The sequence below is a fragment of the Aquarana catesbeiana genome, linkage group LG05, assembly GCF_042186555.1.
Source record: "Aquarana catesbeiana isolate 2022-GZ linkage group LG05, ASM4218655v1, whole genome shotgun sequence".
NCBI classification, from domain to species: Eukaryota; Metazoa; Chordata; class Amphibia; order Anura; family Ranidae; genus Aquarana; species Aquarana catesbeiana.
The window spans coordinates 128,275,888-128,296,175 of NC_133328.1; the positions used below are offsets into that span (position 1 = coordinate 128,275,888).

Sequence of the window (20,288 nt, forward strand, 5' to 3'; positions counted from 1 at the left end):
CAGGGTTTTGATGCTGTCAGACCAACGGAAGGAAGTGTTTTGGCTTTCATGACCTCCCTCATGCTACAACATTACTCCTGCAGTCAGTTAGTGAAGACGTTGGCAGGTCTCTCTTTTTTCTTTCGGTTGAGGAGCCTACCTTTATGTATGTCTTACTTCTCGGTTAAGCAGGCGGTCATAGGTTACAAAAGGATGACGGCTGTGCCCAATGGCAGGAGGCCAATTTCATTAGAAATTTTAGGTGGTCTGGGAGCGGCAATGCCAGCAGTCTGTGCTTCTGCACATGAAGCTTTGCTGTTTAGGACTGCCTTTTTCCTCCCCTTTTTTGGGGGCATTTCGCATTTTGGAGCTTATTCCAGGTTCTAAAATGGGCAGTTCGGGTATATGTTATGAGCATATTTTTGTGGAACAATCAGCAGTTCACATTTGGTTGCAACGTTCCAAAACTGACCCTTGCGGGAGAGGTTTGTGGGTTAATTTATGGACTCAGGTTAATAAATCAGTGTGCCCTTTATCGGTAATTTGGGAGTTTTTAGGGGTCAGGCCCCCAGTGTCAGGGCATTTATTCGTTCATTTGAATTTAACACAATTAACGAAGTACCAGTTTGATTTTATTTTGGGTAAATGCCTCGGCCACATGGGTTTACATGAGTTTAGGTTCTCTTCCCATTCCTTTAGAATGGGCACAGCTTCAGAGGCGGCCAGGAGGGGTTGGGAAGAATCAGCCATTAAAGCAATGGGGAGGTAGAGGTCAAAATGTTTTTAGGTATTGTTTGTTTAATTTTTCAGATTTACGTCACAATGTATGGATTCTGGGACATTCTTTTATTTACTGGGTGCGAAAAAAGCAGCTCAACTTACTTTCTCTGTAAATTTATCATTGCATCTGGAATCCTTTCATGTATTTTGGAAAGGGGTAAGAGGTCTTCAGTGGCACCACTTATACTTCCACTTATCCAGGGTATTGCAGGTTTGGCCCCTGCCCTCTATATTAGTTGTGCATTTAGGGGGCAATGACTTGGGAAACATTAGAACGTTGGATTTGCTGTTCAGGATAAAACAGTATCTCCACCGTTTCACCTTGACTTCCCCAGGTACTACTATTTTGTTTTCTGAGATTGTTCTACGTCTTTCTTGGCTGTCCTCACCCCAGAGGAGGGTGATGGGGAAGATGAGAAAGAGAGTGAACAGGGCAGTGAAAAAATACATGCCCTTAATCGGTGGGGTATCATATAAACACGTGGATCTGGAAGGTGGAATCCTGGGGCTGTACAGGCCAGACGTGGTGCACTTCTCGGATGTTGGTGTCGATATATTTAACCTTGGCTTGCAGTACGGGATTGAAATGGCCGCCATGGTGGGGGTGGGCCGGGCTTAACTTCAGGCCCGGCTTGTGGGGACATTTTTTTATATGGTACACTGTTGATGCCTTGCTGCTCGAGTTCTAACAACTGGACAGTTAATAATGTTTGTTTTCATTAAAGTGATTCTGAAATGTATTATTTAAAATAAAATGTATTATATTGAAATATGTAAACAAATAAAGGTGCCGCGACCAATATTTTGCCAAATTCAATCTTGTTTGTTTATTTAATTGGTGGTCTCTGGGGAAAAGGTTTATTTGAGGTGAGTGTGGCCTTCAGTCTCATGAAAAGGGGGGCACAATTAGGTCCCCACCGGCTTGAGACTGTGGCCACTCACCTCGTATTGGGATAATAAACGCTAGTTATTAGCTATTGTTCAGGTTAAATAGTTAAGGTTACTGTCTCTTTAAGAAATAGGAATGAAGATTCCAGGATCCAATGGGAATCATTGGAATTTTCTGGAAACCGGGATAGGTTATTTAAGTACTGCTGCTGTGGGGCTTATTCCTTTTCCCCCAGGACCAGAGCAGCAACACAAGAGCTTCCTCCCTTCCCAGTCACAGGCACTTTTTATGTGGTCAGGTCACCCTGGATTTCTAGGGGGACGTTTGTATATGGTACAATGTTGATGCCTTGTTGCTTGAGTTCTAAAAACTGGGCAGTTAATAATGTTTGTTTTCATTAAAGTGATGCTGAAATGTATTATTTAAAATAAAATGTATTACTGTATATTGAAATATGTAAACCAATAAAGGTGCTGCGGCCAATATTTTGCCAAATTCAATCTTGTTTGTTTATTTATTTGGTGGTACCTGGGGAAAAGGTTTTTTAAGGTGAATGTGGCCTTCAGTCTTATCTAACCCTTACCACACTCTACCCAAAACTCTATAAAAAAAGGTTTGATTAGACTCATGCTTTCACAATCCAGTGTCTATCAGAAACTAAAATATCAGTTTTGGCTGGATTTACCCTTACTATTAGCGAACTATTCATTATATAGCTTTGAAATTGTGGATCTGTTCGCACCAAATATTATCCATAATCAGTGCCATGATTCTGGATGTGTAAGGATTGGAGACAGATTTGAGACAGGAGATTGTTTTATTTTCACTGGCGAGTTCCATGATCAAGGGCATGCAGAGATAAAGAGACCCATGTGATTATACTGACAAAACTGATACAAACACTACATACATTAGCACATTTTTATGGCATTACAATATTTTGATGCGCATACTGCAACTCACTGACAACAATGCAATGCTGTCACCATAACCTGGAACACATGCATGCCAAGTCTTCATTTGCTTTGCTTGTGCCAAAGTTCAAACTGTTATTGTGTTATGTTACCTCATCATTGTAAACTGGCCCATGGGGCTTTTCAATGGGGATTAGTTAACATAGACAAATATGCACATTAGCTTGCTTTAATAACAGTCCAGAGCTTTATCAGTCCACTTAAACTTTGTAGTATTCATATACCATATAAGTTTATGTACACCTAACAGGCAGCATGAAATACCATAGAATGCAGACAGCATATGCATAATAGATAGACATTTGGAACCTGCCAGACATGGGACCAAGAGTACGCAATACTATACAACATATGACAAAACATGACAGTGACACACATAGATGTCTAATGTGATATCTGAGTAAAAAATAAGAAAACAATTCTGCAAAATTATGCATGACATTATTGGAGCAGCGAAAAACAGCAAAGGTATACAGAAATGTACAATAATAAAAATAAATTACAAGGTCTACAAAAAAGGTGGAAATTAAATAAGAAGATGGACTAATTCAAGGAACAAAGAATGACACTTTACACTTAAGAGTGCTTAAAACAGCAGTACATTACATCTGATCTTACTAGAACTATATACAGCTATCTATTATGTTTTCCTTTTTTATTTAAATGTAATATTATTATATTTGATTGTAAAATAGGTGTAATCATTGTTAATGGTCTAGGTACTATGACACAGCACAGCATCCATTGACCCTGTTTTAGACCAAAGGACGTGCAAGCGAATTGTCTGGGTGTTTTTGGTTTGCTGCTACGCCAACTCTATTAAACCCTGAATACTGCTTCATGCACTGAGATTGATTTGATAACACAAGGAATTGTCCACGATGTTTTTTTTTCTTGCTGGAGCAACCTTGAGTGCTTGGTCTACACAGCATTACTGTCCACTTTAACCACAAATGACTGTACGTGACGTCTGTTTCCCAGAAATTCCTTTCTTTGTCTTCTTCTTCTTATTTAATTTCCTGCTTATCTCAATGCACCAGACCAATAAGATTCACAAGTGGAACTCGATACCAAACACTAACTTTATAAGTAACATAGGAGGTATAGTACAATCAAGATTCACATTATTATTCAGAGGTTAAATGTTCTTCTGAAAATGCCACAAGTGAGGGTATGCTTGGTGCTCATTTCATAACAGTCGACAGAGGAAAAAACATACAAGTTCATTATGCAGAGTTAACAGTGCTAAGTCGAGGTAATCTTGTCATGTTGTCTTCTCAATATAATATTCCTGTAGAGTTAGATTTACTGTTCCAGCCATATGCATTCGCCCTGTTAAGAGTTCTTATTATAAAGGTAAGTTAGAAACAATTCTTGCTGGCAAGTATTGATTGGCATGTTTTATTAAGACAGGATGCAGTGGTCCTATTTCTTCCAGTCAGACATATTTATGACAATTCTCAATAAGCCATCGGCAGCAGGTATTTCTCTTTCACTTATATTGTAGGGTTAGTCTATTGCCCAGTCATGTTTAATTTCTTTTATGCTAGCACCCAGTGTTTGTGTGACATCAAAGTTGATTCTGTTCCTTCCCACTGGTTCTTCATGTGAAGTATCGGCACTGTGTGGAGTCAATGTAGCAAAAAGATGTGCAACGTAACTGTCCATAAGATCTGTTGAAAAAGAATATTCAATTTTATCAACTGGACTTTTGTTTGATACTACCACATATAACTTTTTGTGTTTCTTCCTGAGTGAGACACACGCTACGACCTAACTAACCTGCTTTTTTTTGGAGTGTTGTATCAAAGTCTTTGTTAACCCTTAGGCTCGGTTCACACTGCCGCGACTTGGGATCCGACATGTGAGACCCCAAGTCGCGTGACATGTGTAATCCCATGTTAGTCAACGAGAGCTGTCATAATTAGCACTACTGAAGTCGCTCTGACATCAGAAAAGGTTTCTGTACTACTTCAACGCAACTCCTATTCTGTACTTCTATCACAGTAGTTCTCAAGTCACCAGGAAGTCACCTGGCAAAGTCACACCGCTGGTTGTGGCAGTATGAACCGAACCAGAATCTATGTTTGTGTAATGCCACACTGCATACAGTTTTCTTAAGCAAATTTGTTGCAGTTTCCTGCCTGAAGGTCCTGTCAGTAACAACATACTGTAAAATTTGATTTGGGGTTTATTTAAAGGAAAAATTATAAACCAACAAATGTGACCTTCACCAAAACATTCACCGGAGGTACATTTTTCATTGTAATTATAAAACACCTTGAACCTTAAAGCGGGGGTTCACCCACTTTAAAAATATTAAAAGCCAGCAGCTACAAATACTGCAGCTGCTGACTTTTAATACATGGCCACTTACCTGTCCCAGGGTCCAGCGATGTCGGCAGGGGACGCCGAGAACCCCCTCGGTTCTCGGCAGCTGCCGCCGCCATCCTTGGTGAGGGAATCAGGAAGTGAAGCGTTGCGGCTTCACTTCCCGGTTCCCTACTGCGCATGCGCAAGTCGCGCTGCGCGTCCCTAGTGGTCCCCGCTCTCTCCTGGGAGCTGTGTGTTCCCAGCAGACAGCGCGGTCGGGACGGGAAGAGGCATAGACTCCCATGGGAGTCTATGCCGGAAGTGGGTGCAAATACCTGTCTTAGACAGGTATCTGCACCCCCCTCCCCCCTGAAAGGTGCCAAATGTGACACCGGAGGGGGGGAGGGTTCCGAAAAGCGGAAGTTCCATTTTTGTGTGGAACTCCGCTTTAAGGTTCACTTACAGTGAATGTTGGTGTCACTAATTTATATATAAGCCCTCTTCGGTTTCCCTGTTTTTCTTATTCTTTTACCTATTACATTTTCTATTGCTTTAATATACCAATAGGAAAAGACAAAAATATATTTCAAGAGAACATACGAAAATGCACATTTTAAGATTTGCCTCTCTTTTTTTCTGTCACAACTCATTTCAACTTAAAAAGAGAACACAAAAATGTGTAAAATGTCATTAGTGGGGTGCCACTGTCAGATAAATGCTTTTCTTTTGCCAAAATTGTTGTTAATGAAAAGATTACAGAGTGAGCCTGGAGGCCACATGACATTGAACACAATAAATGCACATGGGAACAGCAGAAATCCTGATGTGATGAATGTTGACGATAGTAAGGCACAAAAAACAGCATTAGCGTAATTTGATAACAAGCATGACAGTGCTTCATTGAGGAAAACTAGTATATAACTTCAAGCATAAGACCATTCAGAAGGGATGTCACAAGGCTCATGAAGCTCTAAGACTCAGACTGTAAGTATTAACTATGAAAGATGTGTAACAGAAACCTATTCCTACCATGAGAATGGAAAAAGAGAATAAGTAGAGAGGAATAAGACGGAAGATATGGGCAAAAATAAACGCCAGTTAGGAAAGGGGAGAAGGGAGGGGAAGGGATACAATGGGGGGGGGGAGCAAATGGCAGAAGGATGGAAAGAACCCAAGACGCAGCTAGGGTAAAGAAAGAAGGGAAGCAGGAGTACAATAAATAGATACCCCTAAAAGAATATAATTTCAGCTACAGAAAAAAGGGATCACAGATTGGGGAGGGTGGTAAATGGGTACGTTTTATATAATAAGATGTCATCTGCAAATAAAGCGGTCTTGATTGACATCCGTTATCTCCAATAAATGTGCACCACAAGCAGTTCTAATGCAGGGAAATACAATAAAGGTGACGGGACACTCCTGATGGTTCCCCTGTGGACTTGGGAAGGGAGTAGATTGGAACCCATGGCATTTCATTGTGGTGGCTAAATGATTATGAAGGATTGTTCATTTGATGTTATCTGTTGCCTTGAATCGAGGGGAAAAAGCCCACCTGATGAGATTGTTATTCAGTCACTTAGCCAGTAGTCTATTTAGACTTTTAATATTGGCGTTCACCAGAGAAATGGTGTAAAATAAGCCCAAGATTAAGAATCTTTGTCCAGCATGGTTTGGCTAATATTGTTTCAACATAGCAAGGGTTAGTTGGTCATCCTATTTGAGTTGGTGAAACCAGTTGGTATAATACAGAGCTACAACATCAGTTCTTTTTTTGTAAAACATGGCTGAAAGCCGTCAGGGGCAGAGCACTTACATAGTTCAGTTCTTTGAAAACCTGAAGGATTTCCATTAATATTACATCAGCTCCAAGCATAGCTTGGGCAGAATTTCAGTTTTCATAATAAACAGAAGCATTTTCCAATGCCATTTCTGGCCCAGCCATCCCAATGTGCTTTTCTTTCACATACGTTATCCACAGGAGTTTTAAAATCTTGTCTGTTTTATTTGAATTTTTAAAAGAATTTTCATATTCCAACACTTTCTGTAGATTCTCTTAGCTTTCACTTCCTGTTAGGTCATCTCCCAGAAGTCTTCACTTCCTTGTTACATCACAGAAGAGGGTGTGATAAGGTGTGTTCACCACTCTGGATCACACCTCTCTCATTAGAATAGCACTTTCCACCTACTCCCTATACAATCTAATTGTACAGTACAATCTCCATTAGATCTCCCATCAGCCATGTAGTACAAGGGCCTGTCTGGATACAAATAGATTGTTCAGGTGTCCATAGTTCTGGCAAATCTAAAGGAAGCTGTACAGATATTGAACAATCAGATTACATACTGTATGGCCATCTTTATACAAGTGAATAGGAGGGAGTGGACAGAGACACTCAGTTGTAGGGCCCCATTCACATCTCCAAGTAGAGAAAACTCACATTTCCACATGCATTTGTTTTGGGTATTTTGTAGTGTTTTTACTCGTCATGCCCCAGATCTCATACACAAAATCAAGTACAGGATTTTGCGCAGATGGGCCGCCCTGCCGCAGTATATATGCGGTGGGCAGTCTGAAAGCGGTTAAAGTGTAACAAAGGGCAATACTTTATATTCTAGTTTTGGATAGAGTAGAGAGGGATTAAAACACCTGTCAGTTTTTATTGCTGTCTGTGCCCCTGTTAGGGAGATTCAGCCTCTCTATTTGTCCAGTTTACCGGTATAATTAAAAGTGAAAGTAAAAGAAAATCGTACATTTTGGTTTAACATCAGAAAAGTGATAGAGCGGAAATATTACAATGGGGACGCTAGTTCTGGTGACATCCTGGGATTCCCTCACTTTGGAGAGGTTTCCTCTCGCTTCTTGTTTTGGCTATGGGACAGGAAGTGAAGGGTGATCTCCTTTATGTGACACAGATAAAAAATTTTTTTTAAAAATGGACAGTTATAACCCTCCCTTTGATTTCAATGGGCAGGAGCGGTTTAGGAGCAGTTAATACACCGCTCCTTCACCGCTCCAAAAGATACGGCTGACTCGGGCTTTCACACTGAATAAACAGCGGAGGCTGTTTTGGGACGGTTTGCAGGCGATATTTTTAGCGCAATAACGCCTGCAAACCGCCCCAGTGTGAAAGGGGCCTTAAGGTTTTTTTTTTAAGGTTCAAACGCTTTATGTGCCTAAGCATGTGTGCAATATGCAGCTTTAAATTTTTTTAGGCAGCTTTTCTCTTGCCAGGAGTTCTGCATTTAGAGGAGCAAAGCACGTGCCTTGTGTACATGAGGCCTTAGAGATATTTCAGCAGCGGCAGGTTTTGCGAGATAACACTGGAAATCATCCAGGATTTTAATTGAGTTGGACATGCGAATGCGAAATCTAGTGTTGAGAGAAAAGGTGGATTTTTTGGGGATAAAAGAACACAGTTTATTCACCAACATTGTGCCAATTTTATTGCCTTTTATTTCTGTTGCGTGCATCTCAAGTGCCATTCTGCATTTTCAGTTAGGAAGAGGCTCAGATCTGCATGAAGATGCTCTATTATTTTCCTATTATGGATCTAAGGACTGGCTTTGAGCACATCAATGATTTTCAGTACCAAGACTTAAAGCGGAGTTTCAGTAGTTTTTGCGATTATTAAAAGACAGCAGCTACAAAAGGTGTAGCTGCTGACTTTTAATAAACACACACTCACTTGTCCCACAATCCAGAAATGCGCCCGCTCGAAACCCTTGGTTCTTTCCCTCACCTCTCCCTGGTGCTGGCTCACCTGTGACGTACCTCAGAAGATTTCAGGGAAGGAGTGGGAGAGGAGAACTTCTGCTAGAGTCGCCTAGGCTAGGCGGCCCGAGCAGAAGTGGGAGCTGGGTACCTGTCAAAAGTTGGTACTCCCTCCCCCCCAAAAAAAATGACATGCCAAATGTGGCATGTAAGGGGGTGCGGAGTCCTTAAAGTGGAACTTTCACTTTTGGGTGGAACTCGACTTAAACTTTCAGCTGGCGGTAGTTTCTGGCATAGGAGTGCTCGAATTGCCCCAGTAAATAGGCAACTGTTATATTGTCAAGTGATCAAATTACAAAAAAAAGTCATACTGTTACAGTGTCTGTGTAAAGCCAACACCCTAATCACCTTATATTCACCTCTCCAGCCACCCCCATCACGCTTTCTTATGTGGTTGCCACTGCTAAATGCCCAACGCTTTTAAGCTGTGGTCAGGCCTAGTGGGCAATCACTAGGCCCAACCATTGTCACATGATGGGGGTGCTGACATCACTGCTATCTATGGATCCGACACCAGCCAGTTATTTTAGTGGTGGCTATGATGGAGGAAGGAGAGGGGGACGCTGGAGAGGTCAGTATAAACCAGTTAGTGAGGTGAGCTTTACACAGACACTGTCACTTTGCTTTAAACGGTATGTATTTTTAAAGACACAATTTATCCTTACTGTTGTGACATTGACATATGTACTGTATTACAGGGAAAGGATGCTTTTGATCATACATACCCTGGTAGATATGTTCTGCAGGACTGGTAGCCAAAATCTTTACCATCACATTCCTCTACTCCCTCTTGTCGATAACCATCTCCACAATAGGCACGCTTGCATTCTAGGAGTTTGCATAGTCAAGTTATGAGTTTGACATAAAAGTAAGAAAACATTCACTAAACTTTGTTATATCCCATTCCAACCCCTAACATACACTAATAACCTACTGTGATCCCAATAAATAATATAGACCAATGACCTAATATGATTTCAAACATACAGTAATGAGCTAATATAATCTCAACTCCCAACATATGCTAGTTGTGTAGTATGAGCCCAACTCCCAACATACATTACTGGCCTAGTATGATCCCATCTCAAAGAATACATTAATGGCCCAATGCGATTCCAACTCCCAACATACACTCTTGGTCTAATATGATTTAAACTCCAAACATACGCTAATAGCCTAATATGATCCCAACTCCCAAAGTATGATCCCAACATACACTAACAGCCTAATATGATTTTAACTCACAACATACACTAATAGCCTAATATGATGCCAACTTTCAACATAAACTATTGGCATAGTATAAGCCCAACTCCCAGCATACTCCAATGGCCAACTTACACTAAAGGCCCCATATGGTCACCACTCCCAACATACACTAAATGATCTAAGATGATCTATTTAGCCCTTTGAAACGTTATAGAACTATTTTTTTTTTTAAAGTTTCAATCAAAGCATAATCTAGAGAAAAACATGTTTCTGTATCTTGTAACATCTTAAAATGTTGAAGCAATAGCAGTACATTAAATGCGGCAATTGTGATGTACCACAAGCTGAATGTCTTCCTAGGCATCCACCTGTATTAGGGCCACTGTTACTATATCTGTACAGTTCCTGTTACTAAACAACACATACATTGTTTCAGTTATGTTTAACTTCTGATATTTATATTAAAGGTATGCAAAATTTAGCTTGATATAAAGTTTGAGCTATCTTGAGACGAAATTGCTACTCTGAGTTTACCCCTTAAGGACATACTTATACAGCTGTCAGTGACAATTTTGTTGCCATCATCACATTCTTCTCCATGCTGGACTATTCCATCTCCACAGGTGCCACTGCCATCAGCCAAAAAAGCGGTCGTCTGAAAGAATTCCAATGACCTCATGATTACCATTTTACAGGGTGTGAGCACTGAAAAATCTCTCAATAATACACATGGTTACAGTAACATCAAATGTGCCAGCTGTAAAAGTCCCTCCCATCCCAATTTTATTAAATATATTTTCAATAGTTCTATGCTGAATTGCAAGTGACTACAAAGGACTGCCTCCTCACCCTTCATACCTGGGTAATGTTCTCTCCCTCAAGACAACTGTGACTGCCACAAATGTATGAATCTAAGAACTGGGTAATAATAAGAATAAAAGCTGGAAGTGGTCATCATCTAAGTTCTAGGTCACATGCTACTTATGGGGGTTGATTGACAAAAGACAAATAGACTGTTCACCTTGCAAGGGAATTATTTCTGGAGCTTAGTGAATGCAGTGAAGCTCTGCTGATTTCCATCATGCAATCATGCGCAAGCAAAAATGCTGTTTTTTTTAATTTATTTTTTATTTTACTTGCACGTGATTGTGTCTTCTTTGAAAAGTTAAATGTCACCACATTCAGAAAACTCTGGGAAAATTTTACTTGCAAAGTGCAAATTTTCTTACTAAGTGAACAGCCTATTTGCCTTTAGCAAATCAACCCCATAGAGTTAGCTCTCAGTGAATTTCAACTCTCCCCCACTTTCATCCTCCTTACCCCTTCTCCCTCTCTTCACCAGCTCTCCCAACCCCTCCCTTTTCCCCTTCCTCCCTAACCCCCCTCCTATCTTTCTCCCTCTCTCCCCACCCCTCTTCTCCCCTCTTTCTTTGTGCCCCCCTTCCCCCCTATCCTGATTGCTGCATTCAATGTGCTGTGTGTTACATACTTTTGACCCTTACACCCTTTACACTATGAAGCTAATTTACTAAAGGCAAATCCACTGTGCACTACAAGTGCACTGCAAGTGCACTTGGAAGTGCAGTCGCTGTAGATCTGAGGGAGTCATGCAAGGAAAATAAAAAACAGCATTTTTGCTTGTACATGATTGGATGATAGAACTCAGCAGAGCTTCCCCTCATTTCAGCTCTTCCCATCAGATCTAGAGCAAGTGCACTTCCAAGTGCACTTGCAGTCATAGGCCTGGGCAAACCCTAATCATCCCGTGTAGTGGCGGATTCCCCCTGTTTGGACCCATGATATTTCACCAAGGCCCCCTATTGAGGCTTCTAAAAATTGTACAACAAAAAAATATGTAAAAAATAATAAAAAACAAAATAATAAAAATTAAAAAATACTGACACTGTCCACTGCCCTACTGACACCAATCTCTATCCTGCTGACACCGTCCACCGCTCTACTGCCACCGTCAGTATATATACACATGAACACACACGCACACGTGTTTGAGCTTTGGGTTGCACACCCTAATGCAATAGGCTACGCATACCTATGCTTGCAGTGCATAGTATATTTGCTTTTAGTAAATCAACCTCAAAGTCCTGATCAAAGTGTTTTTATTACGACAGACAAAGATAAAGTGTTATAATTTTGTGTGCAGAAAACCCTATGTAATTCAATCTGTTTTATTTTGAATGACCCTGTGTTCTTAGGGTTATGTGTGTCTGTGCGACTACTCAGTAATTAGGAGTATTTTGTGGGTACAAGGGCTGTGTTTCAGGTACCCTTAATCATCCCTCTTTAAGCCACGCTCAATGTTACATGCAACCTGACCATGACCACCATTTGCCAGTCATGCTCACATTTTGTCAGGCAGTTTTGACTTTTTTTTTTTTTTTTTGACTGTAAAGCCAGGCAGATTACTTGTTATTTTTATATTGTTTAAATATATATTCTCTTGCAGTCTATCATAAGTTTTCTATGTTTTGGAAAGTTGTAGAGGGTTGGCAGTCCTGATCATGGTGGGTTGATGGGACTAGAAGTTTACACAAGAGAAACAAGGACATTTGTGCTTTTTTTCAGCTCAGAGGAAGTGACAAGTTCACTTAATTTCAAGCAAGATCTACAAGTATTTTCTGTACTAGCTTAAATATGTACTTATCCTGAACTAATGCAGCCACCACATCTAAGGACTGGAAAGTTACAATATATTACATTTTGTTTATTCTAGAGCACATTGGGAAATAGGTTTCAATTACCCAAATACAAAATGGTTGGAATAATGCTAGTGTAAAAGCTGTAAAGCAATACACATCTTTAGTGTATGCTATCTTTAACATAAAAATGTAAGTTTCATACCTGAATAGGCAGCCACCCATTTGTGTCCCTAAAATAAAGGGATCTGAGGTCCTTACGAAACGCCAAAGCATTTTCAATATCCAAGCTGTCCAGCTCCTCTTGTGTGTTAACCAGGAATATCTTGGGTACAAAGAGAAGTAACTTTATAATTGCCAGAAAATAATACAATATCATTGACATTCTTCTACCACAATTAGTAAGAGCCAAAGCAGTTTTGTTAAAGTGCACATAGAGCCAAAACTTTTTTTAAGGTTGTGACTAGAATAAGCAAAGGTTCAGACCACTCTCAGGGTTTTTTCTTTGTTTGTCTTTTTCCTATTGTCTCATTGGGGAGATTTCTCTTCACTTTCTGTCCCAGAGGCAGAGACACAGAAAGGAAAGCCAGCCATAAATGGATTGAATCTTGGCCTGGTTCAGCAGGCTAATTGTACCCAAGTCGATCCATCAATCGACATGGGCACAACCAGCATGTCAGATTTTAAAGGGGTTGTAAAGGTAAAAATTTTTTCACCTTAATGCATTCTATGCATTAAGGTGAAAAAACTTTTGACAATACCGCCGCCCCCAGCCCCCCCGTTTTACTTACCTGACGCCTCGAATCTCCGCTGCTCGTTCTCGTCATCTCCATTGCAGCTCAGCCTGGTCGCTGATTGGCTGCAGTGGATGGATTGAAAGCAGCGCAGCCATTGGCTCGCGCCGGGGGGCGAGGCCGAGTGATACAGCGAGCGGCTATAGCCGCCGGCTGTATCACGGGAGCGCGCCCGCAAGCACTAACCACCATGCGAGGGAGCTCGCATTAAGGTGGTGAATGCTTGCGGGGAGGAGCTGAAACAGCCGCCGAGGGACCCCAGAAGACCAGGTTCGGGGCCACTCTGTGCAGAACGAGCTGCACAGTGAAGGTAAGTATAACATGTTTGTTATTTAAAAAAAAAAAAAAAATTACCTTTACAACCCCTTTAAGCATGAGATTACTGCCAGCGGATAAAGCTGCTAGCATTAACCACTGTATTCTCCACAATAGCTCTGCAGGAAGAATTCCCCCATCAACACCCGTGGTTGCCTGCTTAAGAGCAAATTTCTATAAAGCAAGGGGAATTGCATCTTAGATAGTTGCTAATGCAATAGGTGTATCTCATTTTTGTGACTCTAATGCCCCGTACACACGATCTGACTTTCCGTGGATTTTTGTTTGAAGGATGTTGGCTCCAACTTGTCTTGCATGCATTCACCCACACAAATGTTGGCCAACAATTTCGACCATAGTGAGGTACAAGACGTATGTGATATCTCCATTACGAACGCTAGTTTTACAAGACCGAGCGCTTCCGGCTCGTACTTGATTCCGAGCATGCGCAAACTTTTGTGCGACGGACTTGTGGAAGATTATGTTGGTGGAAAATTTGAGAACCTGCTAGCCAACATCTGTTGGCAGAAAGTCCGACAACAAATGTTCGATGGAGCATACACACGGTCGGACTTTCAGCCAACAAGCTCACATCCAACATTTGTGGTCGGAAAATCTGATTGTGTGTATGGGGCATAACAGTTTGGATTTCCCATCACTTTCTGTACTGGAGGCAATGGTCACCAGGAGAAATAGAGAGGGAGAAACTTCTGAGACTGCAATAAAAATCTAAACAGCTATATAAAGAATGCCGTGTATCGATCCTAAGAAGGGGGTTAATTAAAAAAAAAGCCACAATTTCCCAAAATTCAGGGTTTTTGGCAAGCAGAACATTCTACTTGCTGTTCATTAGGCGCACATCCTACTTGATTTTGAACAGTGAATCTTATGCGTTTATATCCAATGTACTCAGGCGTTACTACTAAGTTCTAATTATCCCTTTATTTGAGATGGCACATGTCACTTTTTGCTTAGATTTTCACAGTTTCTTAACCAATTACACTCTAATTATATGGGTTTAGCATATTATTTTGCACTTATTTCTACATTTATGTCTGCGATTAGGTCTTTCATTTAGGTCTGCAGCAGTTTGATAACTTACCGATTGTCTATGTAATACCGTCCTTCTGTGTATTCTATATTGCAAAGACCTTGTCTTATGTTCTATTCTTTTTACTGAATATACAGTTGTGCACAAAAGTTTGCATACCCTGGCAGAAATTGTGAAATTTTGGCATTTATATTGAAAATATGACTAATCATGCCAAAAAACTGTCTTTTATTCAAGGATAGTGACGCCATTTATTATCACATAGTTTTTTGGCTCCTTTTAAAATCATAATGATAACAGAAATCACCCAAATGGCCCTGATGAAAAGTTTACATACCCTGGAATGTTTGACCTTGGTACAGACCAGTGTTAATTTTGGCAGCAAATTTCAATTTAGTTTTAATTTTAGTCTTAGGACTAAAATGGCATTTTAGATTTAGTCCCATTTTAGTCTTCTGCAATTGTTTTAGTTTTAGTCGTATTTAGTCGACTAAATCTCCAGGACATTTTAGTCGACTACAAGGTCCTATGTTTTAGTCAACTAAAATCTCCAGTACATTTTAGTCGACTAAAACTAATTTTAGTCGTCTTAAATCTTATGGGTGTAAATAAATTGTAATGCATTGTAATGCATTCGTGAACATTTCTCTACAATTTCCAAACTCATTATATACCGCTGGAGTGAAAAATCTCATATGTTATTATTTATGGTATTGAGGTATGAACATGCACTACAGACCAGTGTGTTTAGTTTTAGTCTTACTCTTTTGACTAAAATTACATTTTAGTTTCAGTCCCATTTTAGTCTTTTGACTAAAATGCCATTTTAGTTTTAGTCGTATTTTAATCATCTCAATTGTTTTAGTTTTAGTCGTATTTTAGTAGACTAAAATAGTTTTCATTTAGTTGACTAAAATCTTTTTAGTCAATGAAATTAACACTGGTACAGACACAGAAGTTGGCACACACAGGTAAAATGGCTATTAAAAGTTAATTTTGTGGCTTTTTAAATTGCGTCTAAAATCTAGTGTCTGCGTATAAACAGTCAATGAGTTTGTTAGCTCTCACATGGATGCACTAAGCAGGCTAGATACTAAGCCATGGGGAGCAGAAAAGAACAGTTAAAAGACCTGCGTAACAAGGCAATGAAACTTTACAAAGATGGAAAAGGATATAAAAAGATATCCAAAGCCTTGAATATGCCAGTCAGTACTGTTCAATCATTCAATAAGAAGTGGAAAATTTGGGGATCTCTTGATACCAAGCCAAGGTCGGGTAGATCAAGAAAGATTTCAGCCACAACTGCCACAATAATGTCAGGATCCACCTAGATGCCTGACCAGCAGCTGGCTTAGCTTCTCAGCACATCACCAGGAGCCTGAGCCAGCTTCTCCAGCACCTTTCCAGCCCAGTGCTCCAGTCACAGCTCTCTGCTCCTGGAAGACTGAGAACCGAGTGATCAGCGGTCATGTGATAACTCGGTTCTCAAGCTTAGACCTGGGGGGAAGGGGGAAGAGACAGCTGCAGCAGGCCGATGATTATGTACTGTATGTTTGCTATTTTCGATTCCCACACTTCTTTAATCTTGCTGTACTCAGTGGACTGTGATCCTTTTGCGATAAAGTAGATGTCAAAGTGGCCAGGGTTACCTTGGCATAACTGTTTCCATTAAACGACTCCTCATTGGGAGGGTGAACCACAGACTGGGGGTGTTTGCAGTGACACCGTCCTGGAGGACCAGGAACTCCTCTCTCTCCTTTTGGTCCAACAATTAGCTGAGCTGAAATAGTAACAATGACAGTCAGTGGCATAAAACAAAACACTTATGACATTTTTCTGTCGCCCTTTAAAATGGCCTGTGCCATTAAGTAACTACCAAAAAGGTATTTCTTAATAGAACCTCTTACAAAGTGGCTGTACTAAATTCAAAAATAATTACCTTTATTCATATATAACAAAACTGGATATAGTTAAGGCCAGCTCCAAGTTGGCATATAAAGACAGAGTACTATTATTCAGTGATGCTGACAGTGGTCAGAGCCTGTTGGGGAAGCTAAGGGACTAGTTCCCAAACAAGTTCTCTCTGTACTTGTGACTGACAGCAGGAAGTGGGCAGAACCTGTAGTCAATAGCAGGCTTCCTGTTGGCTAAGGAATTTGCCCACTACCTGCTGTCAATCATAAGAGAAGTGGTCATGAACTGATGTCTCTGAATCCCCATCAGGCTCCACCCACTCACCTACAAAACTTTTCAACCACTCTGCTGTTTGCATGACCGTTGCAGTGTCAGGCGGTAATTGAGCTGTACTGAGGACACAATATTGTATCATCGTGTAAATTATCTTGAGTTACCGTCTGTTGATGAGAATAAAATGATTGATTTTAGTGACAATTAACTATAAAGGGAAAAGCCTTCTATTTGCCTTTACCTCCAATAGGCACAGACCTAATGTCAGGGCTGGCTCAGCCCTTCCTTCTCTGAGCTGGCCACTCAGCTGTCGGCTAATTGCCAGCTCTCATCTCTCTCCACAGTTAACCAGCTGTTGTGGATCTGCTCGTCAGTCCTGCCTACTTAATGATCTCCAGCTCACTTCATTCCTGCCTTCACCTTGGTCACATCACAAGAAACCATCTCCTGCGTTCCTGTTTAAAGACTGGCTTTGCTGACATCCCTTCTGGCTCCTTATCCTGCTTGCTGTTCCTCTACTTGGATCCCTGACTTCTGGCCTGGCTGATTACCCGATCTGGTTACTGAACTCTGGCTTGGCTAACTACCCGATCCAGTTACTGGACTCTGGTTATGCTTTGACTATGCTTACTCTAATTACCTTTTTTATTTTTATTAATAAACAAGTGTGATTTTACTGTACTTCTGTCTCGGTCTGGTTCATGGTTTCTGACACCTACTCTACCTTATGATACATTTAGCCCTTCCCGTAGGTTTGTGTTTGCATCACAACAATGAACCCTAAAGCAGTCCAAATGATAAGCTACCAGGAGGATGGAAGGAGCAATGCTGCTATACTTAGCGCCAAGTCACATGAGTGGGTACACATTATGCTCTGTAGAACATGCATCAGTTGGTGTGCGTTGTGTAGAGGTGGTGTAGTACTTGTTATGCATCACACGGTTTACCTTTTTGTTTTGTTTTTTCATTTTATTGAATTGTCACATGATAATATTTCATTCAACTTCATGCACCACGGTGTGTTGCAATGCTTGCTTAGCTGCATAAAAAAAGCATTCTGCCCTACTTTTTTTCACCAAAAATCCCTATTAAGCACATTGATGTGAACTGAAACTTTAGGATATAAGGAAAACTGTCTTGTTATTTTGTTGGGACTGTGTTGAGCCCTTAAGCTCCCGTATAGAACATGTTATGGAAAATTCATAATAAGATTCCCGTTTTTTTAAAGTGTAAATATAACCAAACCTATTTGTTTGTTTTTGGACAGGGTAAGATAAGATTAAAACCCTTATCAGGTTATGTATTTATTTTCTACCGTCTATGTCCTTGGGAGATTTCCTTTCACTTCCTGTCTTGGAGATGCAATAGAAAATAAGAGCAATCTTCCCAAGGTAAGGGGAAGTCCCTTCTTAGACAGTTGTCACCAGAACATTTGTTCCCAACGGAACATTTACTTCTATTTGCTATCAACTTAAAGCTGAACTCCAGCTATGATCTGTATTGCATATTTACATTAGCCCGGCTTGGATCAATGTATGGATGGACTGAATAGCTCATACCCCATGGGCCACAATCTTCTGGATCCTGTGCGTTCGGCTCCCCCTCATCACACTGACCAAAGGAGGTAATTCGCTTGGCACTGCTGCTGTTCATAAAACGTCTTCCCCAGCAGTCCAAGAGATATAAAATATGCATACTTACATTGTGCCAAACAGGACCAAAGTAATTATACAATAAAGATCATACCTGAAGTTCAGCTTTCAAATTCAGGCTTTCCCCTTATGTTCTGTCTGGGTGACAATGGTCTCCAGGACAAATAGAAGTGTGAATCCCTCCATCTTGGAAACATACAACAATAAACACTTGGCAGAGGGTCTAACCTCTCCCTTACTCTATCCAGTGCTAGAAATAGTTTTTGGCTTTACATACACTTTAATTATTTGGTTATTCTTTAGTAAAGTGTACCAGTACTGATGTTAAAGTATGAAAACTAACGTATCACAAGTGCAATCACCCAGGAGTGCTGGTACATGCCTCTAGTTAGTTACTGCAGCAATGATTCCCAGTGTGTGGGACATTTACCAATGGTGGTAGTCATAGTCAACCTCATTACAAGTGGGACAATACAGTGCTAGAAATTGTTGTGCAGAACTACCTTGTCTGTGACAAAACTATTCTAGAGCATTCTGAAGTCCCTGTTGTGCGCTAATATAAAAAAGAAATTTAAACAAGCTGGACTTCAGCTGGGAAGTTGATGCCTTGGCTTGCCTTCTGCAAAGATTTCAAGAGAAATGCAGGAGGGAAGGTGGGTCAAAAAGCTGACTTCCTACTTGATGTCTGTATTAGCACTATAAAATGCAATGGGTTTCAGGGCTCCAGGACAGTATGTGCAGACATCTTTGGGCTGCTCACTTTCTTAAACATTATTATTATTACTATTATTATTATACAGGATTTTTATAGCGCTGACAGTTTACGCAGCGCTTTACAACATTAGGACAGACAGTACAATTACAATACAATTCGATACAGGGGGGAATCAGAGAGCCCTGCTCGTTAGAGCTTACAATCTAGGAGGGAGGGTCAAGTTATACAAAAGGGTAATAGCTGTGGGGGATGAGTTAATAGAGAAAACATCTTTACAAATTCACCTTGAAATATTACATTATATAAAGACTTGCTTATTAACAAATGCAAACTGGAGGAGGTGCCTAGAATCTGATTGCCATATTTTCTAGGTATGCTGAAACATAAAAAAAATAACTAATTGGTGGCTGTGGGTAACACTATTATATTCCTTCCCCTCAGACTTTAGCCTAACTGTATTATCTTGTTTTTTTATAATTAACTATACAGTGCTGTTATCTTATGAGTACTTCCTCTAGAAAGGTTTTTTATATATATCCTTATCACCTGGTCCTGGGGGTCCAGCTGGGCCAATAGCACCAGGTCTACCAGGAGGGCCCATGACTCCCATCGCTCCAGTGACACCCTTGTCTCCCTGTAAACAAACACATAAATAAATGATTAAAATAGCACCAGCGCTGTCATGTAAAAAGTGATGTAATATAAACACTATAAGAAAAACAACCATAATATAATACCATTTAAAATATAGTTTTTCTTCTTACAAAAGCAAGATAAAAACAAACATTTTTTAACTATTTTTGATATATCTATATATAGATGTTACTAGTGAAACTCTACCCATGTACCTCTTTTGCGCCTATTTTTTTTTTACTTTCCCTTATACATAACTTCAATCAAGGAGTCTTTTGATTGCCAACATGATGTCTTGGGTCCTCTTCTTCCTTCCAGTGGTGGGAAGTCTTCCGTACTGCAGAGAGCAGCAACACAATGCTACAACTTCA

General features: G+C 40.4%; 1 protein-coding gene across 4 annotated transcripts in view; it reads right to left on the reverse strand.

The window, feature by feature from the left end:
* Positions 1-2,456: 2,456 nt before the first annotated feature.
* Positions 2,457-20,288, reverse strand: part of COLQ (collagen like tail subunit of asymmetric acetylcholinesterase) — a 160,139-nt gene continuing 142,307 nt past the window's right edge. For all 4 annotated transcript variants that reach the window (XM_073630181.1, XM_073630180.1, XM_073630183.1 and 1 more), the window contains 6 exons: positions 19,831-19,918; positions 16,380-16,510; positions 12,776-12,895; positions 10,466-10,571; positions 9,433-9,535; positions 2,457-4,295 (listed from right to left, as the gene is read on the reverse strand). In XM_073630181.1, the coding sequence (XP_073486282.1) occupies positions 4,226-4,295; positions 9,433-9,535; positions 10,466-10,571; positions 12,776-12,895; positions 16,380-16,510; positions 19,831-19,918 (618 nt within the window). In that variant the 3' untranslated portion in view covers positions 2,457-4,225. The remainder of the gene's footprint in view (positions 4,296-9,432; positions 9,536-10,465; positions 10,572-12,775; positions 12,896-16,379; positions 16,511-19,830; positions 19,919-20,288) is intronic.